The 25,997-nt window shown below is 40.5% G+C and overlaps 2 protein-coding genes across 10 annotated transcripts in view; one reads left to right on the forward strand and one right to left on the reverse strand.

Annotated features, from left to right (window-relative positions):
• LOC131236943 (NADH dehydrogenase [ubiquinone] 1 beta subcomplex subunit 8, mitochondrial) overlaps positions 1 to 21,746 on the reverse strand; it is a 58,734-nt gene extending 36,988 nt beyond the window's left edge. Inside the window, exons 1-5 of one of the 9 annotated variants that reach the window (XM_058234507.1) lie at positions 21,512 to 21,744; positions 21,274 to 21,360; positions 21,030 to 21,125; positions 8,446 to 8,503; positions 2,657 to 2,712 (exon numbers count right to left, since the gene is read on the reverse strand). In XM_058234507.1, the coding sequence (XP_058090490.1) occupies positions 8,447 to 8,503; positions 21,030 to 21,125; positions 21,274 to 21,360; positions 21,512 to 21,649 (378 nt within the window). In that variant the 5' untranslated portion in view covers positions 21,650 to 21,744 and the 3' untranslated portion in view covers positions 2,657 to 2,712; position 8,446. Of the gene's footprint in view, positions 1 to 2,656; positions 2,931 to 3,071; positions 3,091 to 7,467; positions 8,139 to 8,158; positions 8,282 to 8,445; positions 8,504 to 9,777; positions 9,923 to 20,401; positions 20,444 to 21,029; positions 21,126 to 21,273; positions 21,361 to 21,511 lie in introns of those variants that run through there. The other 8 variants (XM_058234536.1, XM_058234491.1, XM_058234518.1 and 5 more) reach the window with 8 other exon arrangements.
• LOC131236976 (NADH dehydrogenase [ubiquinone] 1 beta subcomplex subunit 8, mitochondrial-like) lies at positions 6,434 to 7,373 on the forward strand. The gene is made up of 3 exons (XM_058234569.1): positions 6,434 to 6,651; positions 6,803 to 6,889; positions 7,009 to 7,373. The coding sequence occupies exons 1-3, from the start codon at positions 6,514 to 6,516 to the stop codon at positions 7,111 to 7,113; spliced, it is 330 nt and encodes a 109-aa protein (XP_058090552.1). The 5' UTR covers positions 6,434 to 6,513; the 3' UTR covers positions 7,114 to 7,373.
• Positions 21,747 to 25,997: the final 4,251 nt, after the last annotated feature.

Consider the following 25,997-nt stretch of genomic DNA (forward strand, 5'->3'; position numbering starts at 1 on the left):
TGAATAGGATATTTCTATAATGTGCTTCATTGCCCCCACTGCTTTCTTTGGTTTGGTCTACTTGAGCTTTGGATATGTCTCCGTTCATGTCTCAAATCTAGAAAAATGGATGGATAGACATATACATCATGGTGGGGCCCATGGAACTTTACCGTATCAACACACCATGGAGGTCAGTGGTGTGTGCCCAACCATGCAATCAGCATCGGGGTGAAGGGCATCTCAATGAAGATGGGTTTGACACCCGGCTAGCAGCGTTAGAGCTGTATACGAGTCGACCGAGTTGAGCTTGGCACAGCTCGACTCAGCTCAACCGGTAGCTGACCCCAGCTTGAACTCAAACTCAGCTTGGCTCTGTCTTCGAGCCTGACTAGCCAGCTCAACTCGGTTCGGTCAACAACTCAGGCCATTTCGAGTGCGACATTTTCTCAGACACATGGAATGCACCTTCAATTTCTCACGGTATGCAAAACAGCAGCAGCAGTTTGAGGGCATTTCATCAAACACTCAATAGCAACATCAAAATCAAAATAGAAGGGTTGTTTTATCATGTAAATTTTTTTATAATGATTTATTTCGTATCATACCTTCCTCGCTGCTAATCCTGCAAAGAATGTATCATACCTTCCTCGCTGCTAATCCTGCAAAGAATGTATGCACTCGAAACACCACTTCATTGAGTCATTTCATCAAACACTTGGTGAGCAACATCAATATGAAAATATCTGAGGCACCAAACTGATTTGATCCGAGTCGATTCGAGCTCATACAATTTCGAACTCGGCTCAAAAAATTTCCGAGCCCCAAAAATCAGCTCAACTCGGCTCGAACTCAATTTCAAACCGAGTTGGATCGAACTTTTTCGAGTTGAGTCGAGCGAGTTAACTGAGCTAACTCGGTTCGTGTACAGCTCTAGGTAGCGTACGTCTCCTGACGCAGTGTGGTAGTTGTAGTAGTTCCAGGATCGGACCTGGACACTTCGGCTCTGCGAAGCAGTGGTCCCGTACTTTCAATCTTGCCCATGTTCCCATGCTTCAGCGATCCACACCGTTGATCTGATGGGCCTCACCGTGAAAGGGCATGCCCAATTGCCTCTCAGATTGGAATATCCAAATTCTTGGACCCAGGGCCTTCTCTCACTAGATACAGACCATTGCTGCATTCTTTTTTAATTGGCTATTTATATGCTAGTTATCAAAGGGTTAGGATATCTGTCAGGCCTTCTCATTAAACGTAGAGCATTGCCATCTTTTCTCTAATTTGACTATATTAGCAATGGATCGAACGGTTGTGATATGACAATTTTTTACGTGAACCCCCATCTAGAGGGGTCATCATATCAATGGTCTACACATGGGCCACACTTGCGAAATCAATGGCATATCGTATGTTTGCTTAGTTTCAGAGGCCTGTAAATCCAGTGGCAATTGATTCCTAAATAACCAAAAACAGAATTTTAGAAATTCAACAAGTAGCTCCATTAAGGTTATTGTCCGCCTAAAAACTGCAAATTACTCTGAAAATAAGGTAAATGCCTGACCAAAGCCATATTTTGGAAATGATCTCATTAACAAATCACACAGCTTCAAACATTTTCCATTCATATCATATGGGCTGATACATTGCATTCCGGGGCCAACCAACCAAGTCGAATATAGCAATCTTTTTTTTATTTTTTTATTTTTATTTTTTTTGAAGAGTGTCGAATCCAGCAAAATGTCTACCAAGTATTAGTTAAATTCAGCTGCTTGGGGTGTAAGATGATTTTGTGTTTGGATGCACTAATTATTTTAAACTATTTTGCCTTGTGCATTTGTATGCACTTCCACAAACTTCATTTAGTACCCACTGCTAAAGGCCCACTCATAGAAAATGTCAGCTATGAAAGGGATTGCATTTACCCTTTTTTGTGGGGGGGAGGTCTTTAGGAATCTGGCAACAAATCGCATTTTGGTTGCTTTCAATTAGACTTAGGAAGGAATGCAATTGCAATTTGAGGGCCACTCTTAAGTTAGGAAACATCAATAAGGGCCATTTGGAATTGAACAGAGGCTTGGTGCGAACCAAGTCATCGGTTATCCATGGATTGTTAAACCCATTCATGCACGGGAACCTGGGAAAATAAGGGCAATGTGACCCAAAACTTACAACCATTAGCAAGGACAGCATCTCTTCACACACACAAAAAAAAAAGGTGGAACAACATTGAGGATAGCTTGTTCCTAATTTACAGCAGACGAAACATTACTCCGTGTGCAAGCATAACATGGGGAATGTGCCGCATGTGTGACCATCCAAGCTCAAGCACAACACATTTGCACATGTGCCACCATCAATCTTCAAGCATCAAACATATGCCACGTGTGGCAATGTGCACATGCGCAGTAAATGCTACATATGCCCCCACATCAGGCCCCCACCATGTGCCACCATCTATTTTACTCCTTGTTTTGTTTGACAATCAAGGGAAGAACAGCTAGACCAAGACAACATGACCTAGATGGCCTTACCCAAGATAGCATGACCTAGCCTGTTCCAACACAATTTTGCTTGCCCTCGTTTCAACAAACTGCATGTTTGCAGTCGATGTCACTAGCGCATCCAAACACAGCCTTACATGTCAGGTTGGCAACCACAGACCACTTTACACATGGGAAAACTCTAAAAACTCTTCGCAGGCAAGCCATAACACAATCAACGAACGGAAAAGATCTACATTGCAGACAGAAATTCATGTCTGTAAATCATCAGAGAAAAAAACAAAAGCATTAAACTTTGCAGCAGCAATAATGCATTATTTTTGTCCTAAACAGCAGACATGAACATATCGCAGTTGTCAAGTTTCAAAGTTCCAACAAGACATGTAACCAACCTTACGGTTCTCCACCAAGCTCCACACGGAGGTTGTCGTATGGATAGACTTTTGGTGTCTGATCAGAAACAATGACAAAAAATTTCAGCAGCAATTTCACCTAGCTTCAGAAGCTTAACATTCCATCTCAATAATTCAATGCTTTGCTCACAAGTGCATAATGCTATCACATTGTTTCATGTGTTAAATAGATCTATGGTTTCTCAGGCCACAGACATCTGAAACACAAAAACATGGCTCCAAGCCACAGAAACTGTTAAAAGCAAACAAGTAAAAACAATTAAGCACGCTCCTCACACATCCCCACTTTAGAATAAAAATCAGCTAATCTGATATAAATTAGTTATCGACAGACCATGGCTCACATGTCACGATGTGTCACCCTTATACAAGATCCAAGCTGCCCATCTGACAGGCCACAATGTAACTCCCTGGCCCAAGAATGGGGCCAATCCACTCATCATGAAGGCTGCACATGAATGCAGAATTTGGACAATTGGTTAATTTCAGTTATTTGTCCATTTATTTTGTCCAAGTCTAGCCCATCTGATAAGAGGACCAATCTGACTTTTGCGTCAGGGCATCTACATGGTGACCTGCCTGATGGGTGATGAACAACTTGGATATCACACTTGAAATGTTGGCATGTGTGAGCCACTGGGATGGGACTCGAGCAAATTCTGTTGACGAGGCCCTAGCATATATGGTCTCACCCTTCTATATCATTTAGTTGACCTCTTTGACCAGATTCTTCATTTCAGATTTTCTACTGATGAGGGAATAAATAGCACAAACAAAAAATTGCAAGTGTTGATAGAATCATAGGTGAGAACCAACAGCAGTGATATAAGAGATGTTTGCTCACTACTTCGAGGTTCTAGTCCCACAGGCACCTCCACATGTCGCTATGCATGCTAACTGGGCACGTGCATATGACATCAAGGCCACGTATCAGGTGGAAAACAGTGCAGATTATCCAGCCAAAAGCTGGTCCAGAAAACCACTCAGGTCAGCCACAAATGAACAAAAACATCGGACGGTCGTTTTCAAGGCCATCTATTCTGCCTATTCCCATGCAGCTGACCTGACAGTTGAATAGCTTGAGTTTCTGGCTAGATGATCTACACTGGTTCACACGTGATACACAGATCACATTTGCCAGGTTGGCATGTGGAGCCCCAAATAAAGGTGCATGTGGACTAGTGGAGGATACATGAGGGGTTAGCAAACCTCCAGTCTCAGGTATGCTGATGGAAATTGATTTCATCATGCATTGAGGCCATAATGTTCTTGTATGATTACTTGCTGATGACAGGAGATTCAACTTGGCATGGAAAGATAATAGATACAAACATTGTCCGTCCTTGAAAAGCCCTCATGATGACAGTTATAAACAACAATGTAAAATCAGAAATCAAAGGGCACTTTCTACCAATTATCTTGAAACTAGCACTGATAGTTAACAGCAGAATTAATCCAGTTCAATATCTGCACCATAAAATAAGAGTAATCCACCAAATTTGGCGAATGAATCATTGAAAGATAAATGATAGACAACAAGGAATTATTCCAAATATCAAACTGTCCGAATTGTAGATGTCCAAACAACTAATCAGAAAAAAGAGCCAAGTGTTTACTAGCGAAGAATGATTGCATGCATGGGAACTTTTACCAAAGCACGAGACACCTAATCCAGTCCTAAACATCCATTACTCCTAATCCCAACCATCTATTTCAATAGGAAGTTGACAATGACTAATATGTCCTGGATCCCATCACAAGATTCACAACCATACAGCACTTCTGTAAATTGGTCATGATGACAATTAATATCAGAATCATATGATTTGGGCTCAAATTGAGCTAACTCGATATTCTTTCAAAAGAAGACCACTTGACATTGCTTAGTACCAAAAAAGTGGCCCAAAAATAACTAACAAAATAAGGGTACCTATGTACTGTAGCTAAATAATCTTTTTTTTTCGTCACGTATAAAATTACTAAATATATCGAATAATGGACCACACTGGCACATAGATCAATTGGACAATCATGTGGATCAATCGGACAATCACATGGGGCCCAGTAATTGATTGTACAATGTCGTGGACCTAATCCACTGATTGGATATCTTGATCATTGACACCTTGGGCCGCATCATTAAAGAGGCCCAAATTGCCTATAACTAACCAAGAAACAAAACCAAAACCAGTGGCGACTAACTAAAATGAGGGGCAATGTTCTGCACAGAATAGCAGCATGGTGCAGAAAATATTCCAACTAACTTAAACCTCGCAAACTTAATACTGCCACATGAATAGTGTTTTTGTCACTCTGCAAGATAGACCAACTTCTTCAAGAAAATATTTTGAAGAATCTGGGCGCTTTAATAGATTCAAGCGAAAGCATCTTAGCTGTTGTAATTCAAAGACAATTTGTTGTATGGCTGATTCTTTATCTGTTTAAAGATAGAGGATGTGCAAGATAGCAACAGAGTGAGGCAGATACTTTTCCTTTGAATCACTTGAATGCAAATACGGGAAACAAGTGTGTTTTCTTAACTTCTTTGTTGTGAAGTCTATCTTGGTGGTGTTTCAAATACAAATATAAGAAAATAATTGTCCCAATCCTCATGTAAGTATCTGGAAACAGAACTAAGTTCATTCTCTTTAGTCAAGCAGTTGCGGTAGGCATATAAACAATAGCTTAGACTAAGGAGAAATGCAAAGGAAGCTGAAAGGAGAAAGGAACAGACGCGGTTTGGCTTGACGCAAAGGCTGCTGGTTTGTGGATAGGCTGAAAGTAGGGCGGGTTGGGTCGGGTTGGTGCCCAACCCTAGCCCAACCCAAGTTTCTTATACCTCAACCCTAACCCAACCCAACCCAACCTCAGGTTGGGAATTCTCAACCCAAGCCCAACCCAAGTGGGCTCGGCCGGGTTGGCCGGGTTGGTAAGGTAGATATTTGCTAATATTTTCATTATTACATTAGTCTATTATATTTTCAATACATGTCTTATTTTTTGTACCTATAATTTTATTAATTATATATGTAGTTATTTATCATTAAAAAAATTTATTTTTTTTCTAAACAAACAACCTAAAATATGGGACAACTACTCCTTTAAAAGTCACATTATGTATCAAGCAATATATTTGGGAGAGAGAAATCCAGCGTATCTTGTCAGCTTGGGTTATCCGAAACGACATGGACTAATGAAACCCCTTGGCATTGGAATTTTCCATGCCTTCAACATAGATAATCCGCACTCAATTATAATTAATTTATAAGGAACTTATATATTGATTGGGTTCGGATTAGGTCGGGCAACCCGAGACCTCAACCCGAGCCCAACCCAAGTTTTATCGGGTTGGTGTTTGTATGACCTAAGCCCGAGACCAAATTGGATACATCCTGCCCAAGCCCAACCCAATGTCGGGTCGGTCGGGTTGAACCCGCCCTACTTCCCACTTCTTTGGGCTCGAGCCAGGGTCTTATGGTGTCGGGTCGGGTTCGATAGGTCCGACCCGACCAAACCCAACCCATTGCGAAATGAGGCTTCTTCCTCCTTAAAAACCACTCCAGCAACCGAAACAAGCAGATTTTCATTGATTGTGAGAAGAGATCTCTTCTTCCTGATAAATGGCAGGAAATCTGAGCAAAGTAGCATCGAGGATAATGGGAGGAAACGGAGTTGTCAGTCGATCCGTCTCTTCCTCCCTTCGCCTTCGAGCTGGCATGGGTCTCCCTGTCGGCAAACACATCGTCCTTGACAAACCAGTAATTCCCAGAAAAATTAAAAATTAAAAAAATCCTTATTTCTCTTACGCTCATTTCCTTTTCTCTTCGCTTCTCTTCTATTTCGTTCCTGTTTCATAAGAATAAAGAAGATAATGAAACCCTAGAAAAATCTCTTCTTTTCTGATTTCAGCTTCCCGCAAACAACGAGCTGATTTGGGACAACGGCACCCCTTTTCCCGAACCCTGCATCGATCAGCTCGCCCCCACCATCGGAAAGGTATCCAAATCCACATATTGCTTCATTCTCCATTTTCAATTTAGGGTTTTGATTGTTCCTTTTTCTTTTTTTCCTCATTTTATTGTGCTTCTCAAATGTCGGTAATCTCTCTCTCATAGTATGAAGCATTAGGATGGCTTTGCGGAGGCTTGAGTTTCTTTGCTGTTGTCTGGAACGACAAAGCATCTAAGATTCCCTTTGTAAGTTCCGCTGTTCGTTCTTGATACTTCCATTCTATTAACATGTGATAACACTAGAAGCCATGGGCAGATTTTGTATTGCATTTTGATATGAAAATGATATGTTCCTCCTCTTTGAGCTGTTAGTTTAGATGTATAGTGTAATGTAGAACATCAAAAAATGATAATTTGAAATTACATTGCCGCAAATAATGTATAGTGCAATGTAGTACATCAAAAAATGTTCCTCCTCTACTTTTGGATGCACTAATTATTTAAAACCATTTTGCCTCGCGCATTTGGATGCGCTTCCACAAACCACATCTAGCAACCACTTGTTGAACGTCAACTATGAAAGGGATTGCATTTACCTTCTTCTTTTTTTTCTTTTGGGAGAGAGGTCTTCAGGGATCAGGCACCAAATTGCATTTTGGTTGCTTTCAATTAGACTCGGAAGAAACGCAATTGCAATTTGAGGGCCACTCTATGCTAGGAAACATCAATAAGGGCCATTTGGAATTGAGGAGAGTCGTCCTCTTGGTGCAAGCCATCCAGGTCATAGGTTATCCATGGATTGTTAAACCCATTCATGCACAGGAACCTAGGAAAATAAGGGCAATGTGACCCAAAACTTGCAACCATTGACAGCATCTATTCACAAAAAAAAAAAAGGTGGAACAACATCGAGGATAGCTTGTTCCTAGTTTGGTGCAGACGAAACGTTGCTCCGTGTGCATGCATAACGTGCTGAATGTGCCGCATGTGTGACCATCCAAGTTCAAGCACCCCACATTTGCACATATGCCACCATCAATCTCCAAGCATCAAACATATGCCACGTGTGTCAATGTGCACATGATCAATAAACGCTACATATGCCACCACATCAAACTCCCACCATTTGCCACCATCCATTTCACTCCTTGTTTTGTTTAACAATCAAGGGAAGAATAGCTAGACCAAGATAACATGACCTAGATGGCCTTTCCCAAGATAGCATGACCTAGCCGGTGCCAACACAATTTTGCTTGCCCTCGCTTCGACAAACTGCATTTTTGCAGTCGATTTCACTAGCACATCCAAACACAGCTTTACATGTCAGGTTGTCAAATTAAAATCAATGCACCACCTGTCCACAGACAACTTTACATATAGGAAAACTCTAAAAACTCTTCACAGGCAAGCCATAACACAATCAACAAACGGAAAAGATCTACATTGCAGACAGAGAAATTCATGTCCGTCAATCATCAGAAAAACAAACAAAAGCATAAAACTTTGCAGCAGCAATAATGCATTATCTTTGTCCTAAACAGCAGACACGTGAACATATCATGGTTGTCAAGTTTCAAAGTTCCAACAAGACATGTAACCAACCTTATGGTTCTCCACCAAGCTCCACGCGGAGGTTGTCGTATGGATAGACTTTTGGTGTCTGATCAGAAACAATGACAAAATTTCAGCAGCAATTTCAACTAGCTTCAGAAGCTTAACATTCCATCTCAATAATTCAATGCTTTGCTCACAAGTGCATGATGCTATCACATTGTTTCATGTGTTAAATAGATCTATGGTTTCTCAGGCCACAGATATCTGAAATGCAAAAGCATGGTTGCAAGCCACACAAAGGGTTAAAAAGCAAACAACTAAAAACAATTAAGCATGCTCCTCACATCCCCACTTTAGAACAAAAATCAGCTAATCTGATATAAATTAGTTATTGCCAGAGGACCCATGGCTCACATGTCACGACATATCGCCCTTATACAAGATCCAAGCCGCTCATCTGACAGGCCACAATGTAACTCCCTGGCCCAAGAATGAGGCCAATCCACATATGTATGCGGAATTTGGACAATTGGTTATTTTTCAGTTAATTGTCCATTTCTTTTGTCCAAGTCTAGCCCATCTGATGAGAGGACCAATCTGACTTTCGTGTCAGGGCATCTACATGGTGACCTGCCCGATGAGTGATGAATGACTTGGATGTCACACGTGAAATGTTGGCACGTGTGAGCCACTGGGATGGGAACTCGAGCAAATTCTGTTGACAAGGCCCTAGCATATATGGTCTCTCCCTTCTATATCACTTAGTTGACCTCTTCGAACAGATTCTTTATTTCAGCTTTTCTACTGATGAGGGAATAAATAGCACAAACAAAAAATTGCAAGTGTTGATAGAATCATAGGTGAGAACCAACAGCAGGGATATAAGAGATGTTTGCTCACTACTTCAAGGTTCTAGCCCACAGGCACCTCCACATGTGGCTATGCGTGCTAACTGGGCACATGCATATGACATCCAGGCCACGTATCAGGTGGACAACAGTGTAGATTATCCAGCCAAAAGCCAGTCCAGAAAACCACTCAGGCCAGCCACAAATGAACAAAAACATTGGACAGACATTTTCAAGGCCATCCATTCTGTCTGTTTCCGTGCAGCTGACCTGACAGTTGAATAGCTTGAGTTTCTGGCTAGATGATCTACACTGGTTCACATAAGATACACGGATAACATTTGCCAGGTTGGCATGTGGAGCCCCAAATAGAGGTGCATGTGGACTAGTGGAGGATACACGAGGGGTTAGCAAACCTCCACTATCTCAGGTATGCTGATAGAAATTGATTTCATCATGCATTGAGGACATAATGTTCTTGCATGATTACTTGCTGATGACAGGAGATTCAACTTGGCATAGAAATATAATAGATACAAACATTGTCCAAGTTGTTGAAAAGCCCTCGTGATGACAGTTATAAACAACAATGTAAAATCAGAAACAAAGGGCACTTTCTACCAAGTATCTTGAAACTAGCACTGATAGTTAATAGCAGAATTAATCCAGTTCACTACCTGCACCATAAAATAAGACTAATCCACCAAATGTGGGGAATGAATCATTCAAAGATAAATGATAGACAACAAGGAATTATTCCAAATATCTAACTGTCCGAATTGTAGATATCCAAACAACTAATCAGATAAAAGAGCCAAGTGTTTGCAAGAGAAGAATGATTGCACGAGACACCTAATCCAGTCCTAACCATCCATTACTCCTAATCCCAACCATCTATTTCAATAGGAAGTTGACAATGACTAATATGTCCTGGATCCCATCACAAGATTCACAACCATACAGCACTTCTGTAAATTGGTCATGACAATTAATATCAAAATCATATGATTTGGGCTCAAATTGAGCTAACTCGATATTCTTTCAAAAGAAGACCACTTGACATTGCTTGGAAACCAAAAAAGTGGCCCAAAAATAACTACCAAAATAGGGGTACCTATGTACTGTAGCTAAATAATCTTTTATGGTCAGGTATAAAACTTACAAAATATATCAAATAATGTACATACCGGCACACAGATCAAATGGACAATCATGTGGATCAATCAAACAATCATCTGGGGCCCAGTAACTTCGGACAATGTCGTGGACCAAATCTACTGATTGGATATCTTGATAGTTGCCACCTTGGGCTGCATCATTAAAGAGGCCCAAATTGCCTATCCCTAACCAAGAAACAAAACCAAAAACAGTGGTGGCCAACTAAAATGAGAGGCAATGTTCTGCACAGAATAGCAGCATGGTACAGAATGAGAGAAAAAAAAAAAAAGTAGACAACCTCAAGATCACCTTCCACACTGAAGGGACCACTTCATAATTTCCTTAGCTATAGATGTGAGAGAGAGAAAGTAGACAACCTCGAGATAAACATTCTTCCAAGTCCACAGATCTCCATGGAAAAGCCCCCAAAACACTCACACCCCAAATGACAATCGAAGTCTCCCTCGATCATTGTAGCTCACAACTGGATTCAAAAGAGCTTTTTGACACCTTTCCAAAGAGCACAACTAATGTGTTCAACTGGGTATGTGTGTCCTCATTGCCTTCCCCTACCTCTTCCTTGGTATCTAGCTCATGGAGCTATCTTGGCTTAGCAACAAATTAGAAAGAAGTAAGAAGAAGAAAAGAAGTTTTGGGACAAAAGACAATAGAGATGGTTTTACTTCGAGGGAAAGGAAAAGAGGTTTTGGGACAAAAGACAATAGAGATGGTTTTACTTCGAGGGAAAGGAAAAGAGGTTTTGGGACAAAAGACAATAGAGATGGTTTTAATTCGAGGGAAAGCCTTTCTCCAGAATTTTAATAATAATAATCTTCTTTTTCTACATCATTTATTCAAAGACTACTCTGATTTATAGGAAACATTACAACGTCAAACAATCCCTACAAAATAGCAAATCCCTTACATGTTAAAGAATCCCTAAAAAATAGTAACAACTATCTACTTTGACTAGAAAACTTTAACATCAAATAACAACCCAACTCACAAATAATTGACCCCTCAAATCTCTCTAATGTTCATCTACTCTCTTTATTAATGATGACGTGGCCTTGCATGTGGCAAACACGCATGAAAATCCAAGCCTTGCATGTGCTTGCTTGAGTGAATGTAGGACCTAGCAAGTCAAGCTTGTAGGCAACCGGCCCAATCCTCTGAAGTATCTTAAATGGTTCATAAAATCAGGGTCAGAGTTCAATATTCTTACAAAGGGTGAGGGAGGTTTGCTCGTACAATTGTAGTCTTAAGTAAACCCAATCACCAACCTTAAGCTCCCTATCCGTGTGATGTTAATCAAAAATCCTTTTCATGCGAGATTGAGATGCCTGGAGCTGATCTCGCAACTCCACCAGGATCTGCTCTCTCTCTCCCTCTCTCTCTCTCTCTCTCTCTCTCTCTCTAAGCTCTTGGTGGTTCCTAGAATGAATGACAATAATGTTGGTGGAACCATCCATAAAAAATTTCAAACAGGGTCTTTTTTGTTGAAGAGTGGATGTTGGTGTTGTAGCAAAACTCAGCCCACAAAATCCATTTCACCCACTCCTTGGGATTAGAACTTGTAAAGCATCGAAGGAACATTTCCACCGTCCGATTGACTACCTTTATTTGTCCATCGGTTTGGGGGTGGAATGCAAAACTAAAATTAAAATCAGTACCATTCAATTTGAATATCACCTTCCAAAAAATGCTTGTAAATGTTAGATCCCTATCTCACACAATTTATTGCAGCATACCATGTGTTAGACGCGAAATCAATTTTGCATGCATTTTATTTATTCAAAGGGGGAGAGTTTGTAGGCATTCATAAATAATATAAACAAGCACAAAATATTCCAGATTTTATTCTAGAGATTCCAAATTTTGTACAATCCAGGCTATATGATCTGGCACAAGCCATTAATTACATTGTGTAGAATACCCTTGATTAAAAGGCAAAAGACTCCGTCTGCAAGGGACCATGTCCTTTTTAGAAGGTCGCTTGGACAACATTGAGCTAATGGTTCAGAACACACCATTCCCAAGAGTCGAGTGTTTATGTCCCATGTTATTTCAGTCGTAGGCTTGACGATCGTTGAACCTCTGAGCAAGCAGCGCAACTCAGGGCCCATGCTCGTCTCTAGGACAAGTGACCTCTTGAAGACCTACTACGGCTCTGAGCTTAAGCAGTCTAGCCTTCGGGTACTGGATTTAAATGGGCAGGGCACTAAACGACTCTAAGTGATGGAAATCCTTAGTATTGACACAATTCCAAGTCATTTTCGGAGTTCGTTCCAATCCTAATGTGATGATTTTGTATGTATTTGTATGGAAACGCCCCCTATAGGCGTAGTAAGAGTCGTTATCCGGGTTTTAAAGACATGTCAATCATGTATCCAACGTGCGGATATGGAATCCAGGCTATGATAACTTCTTGGTCAGCCTAGAATACGAGAACAAATCTAGAATGCTAGCACGATCGTCACGTTAGGACGATAGGCATGTAATCATTATGCCCTTTGGTGGGTCGAACTGGAGAGCCAATATTACATCCTTAGAGACACCTGGAGACGTGTGTCATTCGTAACCCGAGCAACCCGTGATCGCTTCTCGTTGGAACCTTCGCTATTGTCCAAGACTGCCTAGGGAGGCTTGAGCATGCTTCTAAAACCCTCACAGGAGGCGAGATCAACCGTTGAGCGAGGCAACTAGGCTGTCGCGCCAAACAAGTGTGATGCTACCCCTCGGGTGTCGCCGAGCAATTTGGCCACCACGCTGAGAGGCTGGCCCCCGTGACAGGAGGCTGGCCACCACGCTGGCCTCTCTCTTTCATCATTTCTTCCTTAGTAGATAGTTGGGTTGGTGCGCCGAAGCCCTCTCTCAGGCAAATTGGTTGTATCGAGGATGTCCCTTGCCTACCGGTGACTGGAACGTGAGATTCCAGTGACGAAATTGGGATTCCTATGACAGAATTTGGGTTTCTGGTGACGGAATTGAGTTTTCGGTAACAAAGTTGGGTTTCTTGCAGTGGAATTGGGATTCTGACGAGGTCTTTCTATTACCCCACACCTAAAGACCAAAAGTTTCAAAGTTCTTCCCCCTTTGAAGTAACGGAGTAGGCCATTTATAGCCAAGGAAACCGGGAAGTCAGCAAATGGTAGGATACCACATGGCGTGCTTTACACAGGGGGTTCAGTGAGCTACGTGGTGGTTTGGACTTTTGCGCATCGGTCAAGGCCTCCGCGCCGAACATTAGGGCCATCGTGCAATGCATTTGGCTGTCACGCGAGGCGTGTGAGCCGTCACACTGAAGGTCGCGTTGCCGCGCTGAAGGAAGGCCCCTGTTCTCCTTTTCTTCTTGAATTCGATGCATTTAATTCACTTTCTTTTCTTCCTCGAAGTAGTATGTCCACACATCAATCCTTATTCAAACTTTTTAGGCCCTAACACCATGCAACTTAAAGACTTGATCAAAAAATACTTGCAACCGTCTAAGGATGGGAAATGGGTATGAAATGAGCATATTTAGATAACCAATCCACCACAACATAGATGGTTGACTTAACATTAAATGTCGGTAACCCATCAATGAAGTCCATGGAGATATCGGCCAAAACTTGAGTAGGTATAGGTAACGGCTGCAACAGTCTAGTTGGTGATAGATTCTTTGCTTTATGGCGCTGACAAGTATCACATTGCTTGATAAATTCTTTGATTTTTTGCCTCATCCCATTCCAATAGAAAATTGGACGGATCCGATGTAGCGTCTTCTAGTAGCTTTCATGCGCACTAGAATGGATCTCCTTGATGATGATGGCATTAAGTGGAGAATCCTCCGTTAAGTATAGACGATTCTTAAAGAAAAGAATCCCATCATGATACTCCCCGAGCCCAATGGCTTCATTATCTAGGCACAATTGAACTAGCCGTTGTAATCGAGGATGGGTTTTGATGTTCTCCTTAATGGGTTTCGACCACCTCGGCACTGAAATGGTTGCAACCTCCGCCTTCTCATCCCGCCTAGACAAAGCATCGGCTACCATTTTTCACTTCCATGTTTGTATTCTACAATGAAGTCATACCCCCATTAACTTGGTGAGCCATCCTTGTTGGGCCACTATGGTGATTCTCTGCTCCTAGAGATATTTTAAGCTTCTATGATCGGTTCTAACAATGAACTGATGTCCCAAAAGATATGGACACCACTTTTATACCGCCAGGACCAAAACTAGCATCTCCTTCTAGTAGGTAGACAAAGTTAAGTTTTTTCCATGCAAAGCTTGACTGAAGAATGCAATGGGTCGTCGATCTTGGATCAATATTGCTCCAATACCCGAACCTGATACATCATATTCTACAATAAAGGACTTAGAGAAATCAAGAACTGCAAGGGTTGGCAACTGCATCATTGCATGCTTCAACTGCTTAAATGCCTCTTCTGCCTTGGGGTGCTAAGAGAGAGTCGTTCTGCAACATGGATGTGAGTGGACCCGCTATCTTCCCATAATTTAGGATGAACTTTCGATAATGCGCCGTCAGGCCTAGAAACCCACAAAGGACTTTGAGAATGGTGGGCTTGGCAAGAGCTATTTTAGAAGGGAGGGGGAGTTGTTATGTGCTTATGATTAATTGCTTGGATTTTTACATGTTTGCCACAAGCAAGCACATGCAAGGCCACGCCGTCATCAATAAAGAGAGTATATGAATGTTAGAGAGATCTAACGGGTCAATTATTTGTGGGTTAGGTTGTTATTTGATGTTGAAGTTTTCTAGTCAAAGCAATGAGTTGTTGCTATTTTTTAGGGATTGTTTAATGTGTAGGGGATTTATTGTTTTGTAGGAAATTTTTAACGTGTAGGGAATTTGCTATTTTATAGAGATTATTTAACGTTGTAATGATTCATATAAATCAGAGTAATCTTTTGAATAAAGGAGGTAGAAAAAGAAGATTATTACTAAAATTTTGGATGAAGGCTTTCCCTCGAAGTAAAACCATCTCTATTGTCTTTCGTCCCTAAACCTCTTTTCTTCTTATTACTTCTCTCTAATTTATCGCTCAATCAAGATAGCTCCACTGATGCATTCAACTTGGTATATGCATCATCATTGCCTTCCCCTACTTATTCCTCGGTCTCTAGCACTTCGAGCTATCTTGGCTAAGTGACAAATTAGAAAGAAGTAATAAGAATAAAAGAAGTTTTGGGACAAAAGACAATAGAGATGGAGTTTTACTTCGAGGGAAAGCCTTCCTCCAGAATTTTAGTAATAATATTGTTTTTCTGCCTCCTTTATTCAAAGACTACTCTGATTTGTAAGAAACATTACAACGTTAAATAATCCCTACAAAATAGCAAATCCCCTACACATTAATAAATCCCTACAAAATAACAAATCCCCTACATGTTAAACAATCCCTAAAAAATAGCAACAACTCCCTACTTTGACTAGAAAACTTCAACAACAAATAACAACCCAACCCACAAATAATTGGCCCCTTAAATCTCTCGAACGTTCATGTACTCTCTTTATTGATGATGATGTGGCATTGCATGTGCTTACTTGTGGCAAACACGTGAAAATCCAAGCCATTAATCATGAGCACATAACATCAACTTGCCACTTTTGTGGAACCATAGGACCAAATTGGGCTCCAAAACTGGAGGAGCCTTCAAACCCCTCTCATGTCATCCCAAAAAAGCCTTCCAACCCCACCTGCCTAGATTATCACACAAGCGAAGATCGAAGTTGAGTTTGAGAGAACCCACAACCACGAGTTCTCCTTGATAGAATTTTGAAGCATGACATTTTGTGGAAATCAAGCAACTTGGATACACTTTATAGGACAATTGTGAGGCATCCATTAATGAAGCTATCCGAGGATTGTTGATAGAGCTTCTATCCACTAACGAGCTCTAAAATTTGCTAGTAGATGATGGGATGCTATATTATTTATGAATGGTATTTTGGGCAGTAAATCACCATCTTAAAAGAATAAGATGAAAATGAGAAAAGAAAAGGAGATCAAATCGTCTTAACTCTTTAAGGCTAACAAGGTTGTTAATGCTTTAGCCGAAGAGGGAACCAGGCAATGTTGTCATAATCATTATCACATCGTGAATTTTAATCAGAGGTTAACTCCTATTCATATTGTATCGTAAATTGTACCATAAATCATAAGTTTTTTCCAATTTTCTTAAATGAATAAAAAATCAATTATCCATTTTCTCATGAAATGCACCAAAAACAACACTAATCATGATATTATCATGTGAATGTATCATTTTGTAATAATCAAGTACAATACATCAACCCCTTGCCATTGTACATGTATTCAACTGTATAATTCAAAAGAAAAGAACAAACTTTGCATGTGTTCCTTTCTATCTATCTATCTATCTATCTATCTATCTATCTATCTATATATATATATATATATATATATATATATATATATATATATATATATAAACAAATAAACAAAATGTCTAAAACATGTTCGGCCCGGCCCTCAGCATCTACTACCCTTTGCCCTTGGCTCTAGCCATACGAGTCAACAACATCATCTTCACCGCCACTAATATTAATATCGATATTAGCAATAATATCAGCTCTTCTTTAGAATTTGATATTGAAACACATTAATCTTCCTCCTCTTCTAGCACTTTTGCTTTTTCATATTACTTCTAATTGAAAGTTTTCTAAGACCTATAAAATAATTTATGCTTATCAGTTTAGCATAATTAAATGACACTAATAAACTTAAGTCGACAAGAGTACAAGATTAGACTACAACATACAATCATACATACCACGATGCCCACGAGGTAGAGCTTACAACTTCATCACCCTCTAATGCCTCGATAAAAGATTCACCCATATTCATTCGATCATTATTGACGAGTTATTCCTATTCGAAGACAAACATAGTGGCGGAACACCACAGCAAGAATTTGCAGATAAAACAAAGTCTCTAAATCAATGCGGGGGGTTAGCGAAAGCTACTTCTTCCCCTTCCTCATCCATGTGGTGAACTAGGAGGGAAGGAACATTCCATGCATGGAATGATAGAACAGAACAACCATCAACTACTTGGGTTAGGCTAATTATATACTTTAGTTAATTATGAAACTATAAGTTCAAGTAGATACGATCCAAAAAGATAAATAAAGTTGAGTAACAGAGATTGAATGCCCTTCCTCTAATTGTAAAATACAATCTTCAACTTGAAGTGCGTCATGCGAAGAGAGAAAAATGAATGGCTTAATCCAATCTGCTTAAAGAATCCGATAATGAGTGGATCATCAAGAAGGAGAATTTTGCCCTTTTTATGGATAATGATTAAATGAATAAGAGTGAATGTTTTATCGAGGCATTAGAGGGTGATGAAGGTGTAAGCTCTACCTTACGAGAGAAAGTATGATCATATGTTAGTCTAATCTTGTACTTTGTAGACTTACAATTAATAGTGACATTTAGTTATACTAAATTGATAAACATAAACTATTTTTTTTAGGTCCCAAAAAACTTTCGATTAGAAGTAAAGTAATAGAAAAGAAAAAGAAAAAGAAAAAAGCAAAAGTGGGAGAAGATAAGAAAGAGAAATTTATTTTAACATCAAATTCTGAAGAAGAATAAGATGTTATGCTAACATTGATATTGATATTAGTGGGAGGATGATGGCATCAACTCAGATGGTCAGAGCGAGAACCAAGAATAGATGTTGAGGGCCAAGCTAAACATGTTTTGGACATTTGTTTTCTTTTTGAATTATAGAAATGAATACATGTAAATGAGCAAAGGATTTTTATTTTTATTTTTTTCCTTTTTGAATTATATAGAGATGAATATATGTATAATGCAAAAGGTTGATGTATAGAACTTGGTTATAAGAAAATGACATGTTTATACACTTACAGATACATTGTATACAGTTGATCACATGACAATGTCATGATTTTTTTATTTTTTATTTTGCATATTTATGTGAAAATGGACAATTAGTGTGTTTATTAATTTTTCTTATTTATTTATAATTTTTAAAAAATAAGATATATTAAAGAAAATTGGAAAAAAAAAATCTTATAATTTATGATGCGATTTATCCCCGCTTATGATTCATGATACAATTTATCCCCGATTACGAATCACAATATAATAATGACCATGACAACATTCATTCCCACAAAAGTTGCATTTAAGGTGAAGGTTAGCACTTCCAGTCACTTTTGAGCAATAATCCAATTTAGGATCATTATCCTTACGCTTAGACTTTTTCACCATCTTCGAGAACAATCAACACAATCCTAGAGTAAAGACAAAATAAAATAAAATAAAAACAATTATTCCCTTAAAATAAGCATAGAAATCTTTAATATTCAAAAGAATCTTAAGTAAATAAAAAGACAAATATATTAAATAGTTTTCAACTTATTTACCCTAAAAAGTGAACAATGAAATGGGAAAAAAAGAATCTATAAGTATTTCTATATATTTTTTTACCAATTTCAATATAGAATCTCAATGGAGACAGTGACATTTGATTCCATTGACCAACGAAAAAAATATGTTGAATTCTTTCCCCTTGTTTTTTTAAACTCAAAAAATCTTCTCCCTTTCTCTCTTAAAAGAAACAAAAGAGTGCCTTTTTTTAATATGGGTGGACCTTATAAGTATTTTAAAAACAAACGGGTAAAAAAACAACAAGGAATAAGTTTTTTGAAAAAAGGAAGTTTTCACCAATTTTTCGGTGAATTACGCATATCATCAAATCGCACGATTCGACTAAATTGTATGATTAACGATTTGGATCATATGATTCAACCGTACTTACGATTTGGGTGTACTATTTGGATCGTGCACCACTGTGATACGATTTGAATCATATGGTTTGTATTGTGAATAGTACGATTCAAATAAAACTAGAGCAAGGCATGAGGATTTCTATGTCGGGAACTTCCTAAATTCTTATCATTATGTGTCGATAACTCGTTCCCAACTTTAGCTGAGGAAAGAGAGGTTGTGGCAGCTTCTTTCCTTCGCATTGTGTTGGGAGATTTGGAAAGAAAGGAATGGTGGAATCTTTAATGATCTGTCAATCACAATGGCATATTTGGTTGAGAGAATTAAAAGTTACCTTGCAATGTTCCAACATGTGTCAGTGTTAGGATCTATTTAGAGATTGGCAAGCCATAGCCATGAGCAAAGCATCAAAAGATAATTTGATAGCCACTTGGTCTCCCCCTGCCCTTGGGTGTTTGATGTTAACCACGATGAGTCCTTCATGGCAAATTTGAGACCTCTTGGCACTAATGAGTGATCACCCTATCATCAACCATGATCAACTCAATCACACATGATACCAATACATGCCATGTTGTGTAGGGAGTGTACAATGAGTATCAAAGTATTCCATAATGATAATGGTGGTCATAACGGCCACAACAGTTACCCATACGATATGGGTTGTGACGACGGTTACTGCCCCCGTAACGGTTATTACGGTCTCTTTTTTATTTATTAAAAAATCAAAAAACCTATATCTACCCCGAAATGTTGAAAACAATATTCGAAAAATATGTATATGCCCTATAACAGACCATTACGGGGTTGTCATGGCCTTTACAAGGGGCGCAACAGGCAGTTAACAGTGATTATGGGTCATTTTTTTCCATAATGACTGTTACGGCCGTTACGACGCCATAACAACTGTTACGGCCTTTACAAGGGTTGCCACCGTTACATTTATGTAACGGCCTTTACGGTTCCATAACAACCTTTACGGCACACCATGATGAGTATCTAAGAGATGACAAGGGTTTTATTTTGATGGCTTTCTCAAACCGCATTCCTAGTGGCAAAGTGCACGAAATAAAGGCTTTAGCCCTCGAAGAGGCTTTAAGGAATTTTACCAAAGAGTTTTCCAGGAATGTCTATCCATCCTTGAACCACATCTCCAATTGACTAGAGGCAACTCCATAGAACACATGTAGATCTGGTAGAGCTGCCGGTCATCAACAATATCATGGACGGGAACACATCCTAGAGAGCTGTAACCCAAGTCTACGTTTAGATGTACAGATTAATTAAATTGCAAACATTCTGCTAAATGAAGAGCGGTGAAAGAAATCAATTACAATTCCCAGTTTTCATAATGCGTAAGTAGCCCCCAAATGATGGTTATGCTTCTCCAAAAGCCAAATCGAAAGTACCATAGTTGCAATTTGGATCCCAACAGGCCAACACTCTATACAAAGACTACGGAAAATAGCAAATTGTACAGTGCATCTGGACATGCCACCAACTGAAAGTGTTGGGCCCCTGACCATCAGAAAGGAAAGACCAGAGAGTTGTAGATCATTGAGACTCTGTGACGGATTGCATGTGGGAATTGATAATGAAACAAAGTAAAGGTAAGTGATTAAACTCCTCCAAGGAAATGCATTATCTGCAGCAATGTAATTACAAATTATCATTTTTTGATGTACTACATTACACTATACATCTAAACCAACAGCTCAAAGAGGAGGAACATATCATTTTCATATCAAAATGCAATACAAAATCTGCCCATGGCTTCTAGTATTATCACATGTTAATAGAACGGAAGTATCAAGAACGAACAGCGGAACTTACAAAGGGAATCTTAGATGCTTTGTCGTTCCAGACAGCCAACAGTCCCAGAGCAGCAAAGAAACTCAAGCCTCCGCAAAGCCATCCTAATGCTTCATACTATGAGAGAGAGAGAGAGAGAGAGAGAGAGAGAGAGAGGGCTGATTACCGACATTTGAGAAGCACGATGAAATGGGGAAAAAGAAAAAGGAACAATCAAAAGCCTAAATTGAAAATGGAGAATGAAGCAATATGTGGATTTGGATACCTTTCCGATGGTGGGGGCGAGCCGATCGATGCAGGGTTCGGGAAAAGGGGTGCCGTTGTCCCAAATAAGCTCGTCGTTTACGGGAAGCTGAAATCAGAAAAGAAGAGATTTTTCTAGGGTTTCATTTTCTTCGTTATTCTTTTGAAACAGAAACGAAGTAGAAGAGAAGCGAAGAGGATAGGAAATAAGCGAAAGAGAAATAAGGATTTTTAAAATTTTTAATTTTTCTGGGAATTACCGGCTTGTCAGGGACGATGTGTTTGCCGACGGGGAGACCCATGCCAGCTCGAAGGCGAAGGGAGGAAGAGACAGATCGACCGACGACTCCGTTTCCTCCCATTATCCTCGATGCTACTCTGCTCAGATTTCCCGCCATTTCTAAGGAAGAAGAGATCTCTTCTCACAATCAAGAAAATCTGGTTGCTGGAGTGGTTTTTAGGCCCTGTTTGGGCGCGTGAAATACGGTGGAATACAAGGGATAGAATTACGGACGCGGATTGCGTCCTACCCCCGTCCCCGTCCGGGCAGGGATCTGTGGGGCCCACCGTGATTTAAGTATTTTATCCACGCCGTTCATCGCTTTTCTCAGATCATTTTAAGGTATATATATATATATATATATATATATATAATTGAAACAGGTCCACAGCTCCAGTGGATCACACCGGAGGAAGCTGCAGTGATAATGACACCCACCGTTGAAACCTTTCTAAGGGCCACCGTGATTTTTTTTATATCATCCAACCTATTAATAAGGTTATGTAAACGTGGATGAAGTGAAAAAACAAATATTAGCTTGATCCAAAACTTCTCCAGCTCCTAAGAAGTTTTTAATGGTAGAAATTAAATCCCTACTTTGTAGTCAACTTAATCCCTTTAACGTGCTCAATGTTTGGTTCATACCTTAAAATGATTTGAGAAAAGCGATTAATGGCTTGAATAAAACACTTACATCACGGTGGCCCCCACAGAGCCCTGCCCGGATGGATTACCGTCCGAGCAGGGGTAGGACGCAATCCTCGTCCATAGAATTATGGCCACCACTACATTTATGAGTTGCAGTGAGTGTTCGGCTGCATTGCATGTACACGTCTATCCCATGTGCCGCACATGGCCTATTTGGGTTTTGTGGGATTGCAATCATCTTATGGGTTATCTCATATGGGTTTGTTTAGGGCCCGTTTGGCCGGTCGGATTGGAGGGGATTGGATGGTATTGGAAGGGATTGGAAGTCAAATCCCGGGATTGGCCTACCGTGCCAAACAGAGTCAGTGATTTGATCCCAATCCCATGGATCTTAAGACAATCCACTGACAACACCATCATTACCTTTAAATCCCATCCAATCCACCCTAATCCTTTCAAATTTGCCTGGACGTGTTTGGTTTGAGGGATTGGAAGGGATGAGAAGGTTTAATCCATGCCATCCACCCTAATACCATTCAATCCCTCCCAATCCACCCGGCCAAACGGGCCCTTAGATTTTCCATGGGATTGAAGTGGATTTAAAAAATGGCGTCACCTCCTCCATCGTCACCCACTGTACGGATGGTTTATTTGACCCACTATGATTTATGTGTTTCATCCACTTTGTCCATACATTTCATTGGAACTTGAAGGGACAATGTTCGTTTGGCCGGGACATGGCCCACCATTGAGAACCCCCTTCAATGATCGGAATCGTTCATTGTGTTTGGCGGGGGGTTTTGATCAAAATCCTAGAGTTCTCACTCGATGATGCACACGTGTGTGAGCTCGGCCTCGAACACAAGATGAGCAGCATGTGGGGGATTTTTGAAAGTGGAAAGAAAGGTATTCGCTGCCTTGTTAATTCGAGGTCCGGTATAGTAGTTCGTGGACTATATAACAAGATTTATTTTCTATTTTCCGAACATTAGGCCAAGCATTTGAGTGATTGGAACCATTCAATATGTAGGACCCACAAGCCATATGCTATAAGAAGTGTGATTTGTACAAATTACCCTATCTAAACACAACGTATTGCTCAATGATTTACATTCAAGTTCATTTTCTGGGTGGCTCTGATTATTTTTAATGAAGAAGAGGACCTTCCAAGGTCGATCCACCGTGAGACACAGTCCGCGAAGTGGGTACTACACTAATACAAGGGGCCCAGATGGAGGACTACAAATTCACTTTCCTAGTCCGGACTACTTAACTTTTACCCTGTTGTTTTACCCTTCCTGCCATCTGATTCTTCAAATCTCGGCAACACTATACAACCATGCTTTCTCCACTTCAAATCCGTTGGAAGCTGAGCAACATGTGGGGGATTTTCGAAAGTTGAATACTTCATCTATGTCGGGACCCATCAGATCAACGGTGTAGATCACCAACCCCCAATCCTAACTTCCCATTTCATCTGGTTAAGGCTGAGGGAACGCATCACCTGCATGTGGATGAGCGGGACAAAGATAACCTCTCTGAATCCCTCGTCTTAACAACGGAATAACGGACAAGGCTCGAGGGATGGACTTCGCTGTTTCCCAGGCGTTTTGTTGAATACCGCCGGATATCCCTTGGGTTATGGTGGTTCGGTTTAGATCCACGGTCCAAACACGCATGTAGGTTACAGTGATCCCATCCCACCTAATCCCATCTAATTCGTCCGGCCAGACAGGCCCTTAAGGAGGAAGAAGCTTCGTTTGGCAATGGGCCGGGTTTGGTCGGATCGGGCTCCATAGAACTGGACCTGACACCGTGAGACCTAAGCTCGAGCCCAAAGTAGTGTTTAGGTGCACCCCGAACCGGCTGAGTTGAAATTTATCAAATCCATAAGTTTAATATTCCTCATCCATTTTTGGGCTACACATGGACTAAGAAATAAACATTTACAGTCTAAAATGAAATAGCATGATTTTAGTATAGAATTGCACATGTACATATGAAGCGAGCCCTGACCAGGCTAATGACATAAGCCCAAGGCCAGCCAGAATATTTGTCGGGCCAATATGAACATTCCACATGGGCTAAGCTAATTACTCCAAGTGCAGTCTAGAGCCAGGCTGAGTTCAACAGGTCGGATTGGCCCGTTGCCACCAATGAAGGATAAAGGGGAGTTGTTCGTTTGCAGACTGTGTAAATGGCATGCATGTAACTCCAACCAACTCATCCAAATCATGGGACATAGGATTGTCAATGGGCCAAGCTGGCCGATCGGGCTTCACGCCTGCCTACCTTGGGCTGGACTTGAGATAGAGTACTAGGCTTCACTCAGATTGTGCTTGGACGATGTACAACAGCACGTTAGCTCAGTCCTAATTCTAGGGTTTGCAAAGGATGATTTGGTTATAATTATATTTACACATCTAAGGCTGACAATATTCGAGTTCAGGCCTTAAATAAACATTTAGACCAGAGCTTGGGCTGCATGGCCAGTCATAAGCTTTAGTGTTTTATTTATTTATTTAAATGTACGCATTCATACTACGGTAGGATTTGACCGCAATGGGTACTTGGAACCCATGACCTCGTGAGGAGCACATGCCAGTCATAAGCTTGAGCTGAATTTGGGTCTAAGGTGAAAAATGCAAGCTCAACTTGAATTGGGTCATGCTAATCTGGATGGATGATTAATCCATCTCCATCCAGGATCCGCCACTTTTGGGTTTGCAAACAAGGCATCGGATATCGACTCTGACAAGTGACGCCCAGAATATGGTAATCCAGTGCATTGGCCTGATGCGTCCCACTTTGGATGGCCCATGCCTCCAAATTCTCCTCCATATCTGAAAGAAATACACCAAAGATCAGCTTTTACAATTTTAATAATAATAATTTTTTTTTTTAAAAATAAAAAACAAGGTCCCAAGATCAATGCCTGGAATCTTTGACTCTTTGGATGCAATATATCAAGGGTCTGGATTACCAAACCATAGGCCTTACATGTCAGAATTAAAAACCCTCGCCTACATTTTAACCTAGGTTTGCAAATCAGTTTCGTCGGGCTATACGGGTGTATCGTATGGACCCTACGTTGGACCTTTGGCTGACACAGCTGGTACGGCCATATCGTAAGTGGGCGATGCCAGTATGCATTGGGAAATGCCTGCCAGTTTCAGACGACACATCAAATCATGTTTGCAAACCATTGGGTCCGGTTGGGCATTAGAGCATGCTTGTCAATGGATTGGGCTATTCCGCATGACCATTGGGCCTGGCACCAGGCCCATGTTTGTTTTTGTGGTAAGCCGTAATAAAAGTTGAAGCCCGATCGCCTATTGGTCTGGCTTAAGTCTTCAAGTTCATTCAGCCCATAGGCTCACTGCAGCCAATGAGTGAGCCAGCCTGATGTTTGGTTTCAATAATCTATCATGCAGGCAACATCCAGGTCTAGATCTTCTCCATCGTCGATCCATTTAATCATGGCCCACATTCAGATCGTTCGAAGGCTTGGATTGGCACGAAAATGCAAGAAATCCTCATCCATGATGCAAGTGTAACAAGTCCCAATTCGAGACACGACCATCATAGATAATCCATGTGGGGCCAGCAGTCGCATTAGATGTGAACCATGACATATCTTGCTCAAGATCTTCTCCACCATCCATTTCAAACCACTAATGCAACCATTGAGATAGCCGCAATCAGACCGTTAAAAGCGTGCCACAAATACAACAGATACAGATATGCTGTATATTCAAGTGAGTTGAAAAGCAATCGCTGCGGATGGGCCATATCTGAAATATGGAAGGGCTGGAAAC

This window comes from Magnolia sinica, chromosome 1 (genome assembly GCF_029962835.1).
Source record: "Magnolia sinica isolate HGM2019 chromosome 1, MsV1, whole genome shotgun sequence".
In the NCBI taxonomy this organism is placed as follows: Eukaryota; Viridiplantae; Streptophyta; class Magnoliopsida; order Magnoliales; family Magnoliaceae; genus Magnolia; species Magnolia sinica.

Bases quoted from the DNA above. Each gene is read 5' to 3' on its own strand.
- LOC131236976 (XM_058234569.1), top strand. From the start codon at position 6,514: ATGGCAGGAAATCTGAGCAAAGTAGCATCGAGGATAATGGGAGGAAAC. The intron at 6,652-6,802 runs GTAATTCCCAGA...TTCTGATTTCAG, and splicing joins ACATCGTCCTTGACAAACCA to CTTCCCGCAAACAACGAGCT. The intron at 6,890-7,008 runs GTATCCAAATCC...TCTCTCTCATAG, and splicing joins TCGCCCCCACCATCGGAAAG to TATGAAGCATTAGGATGGCT.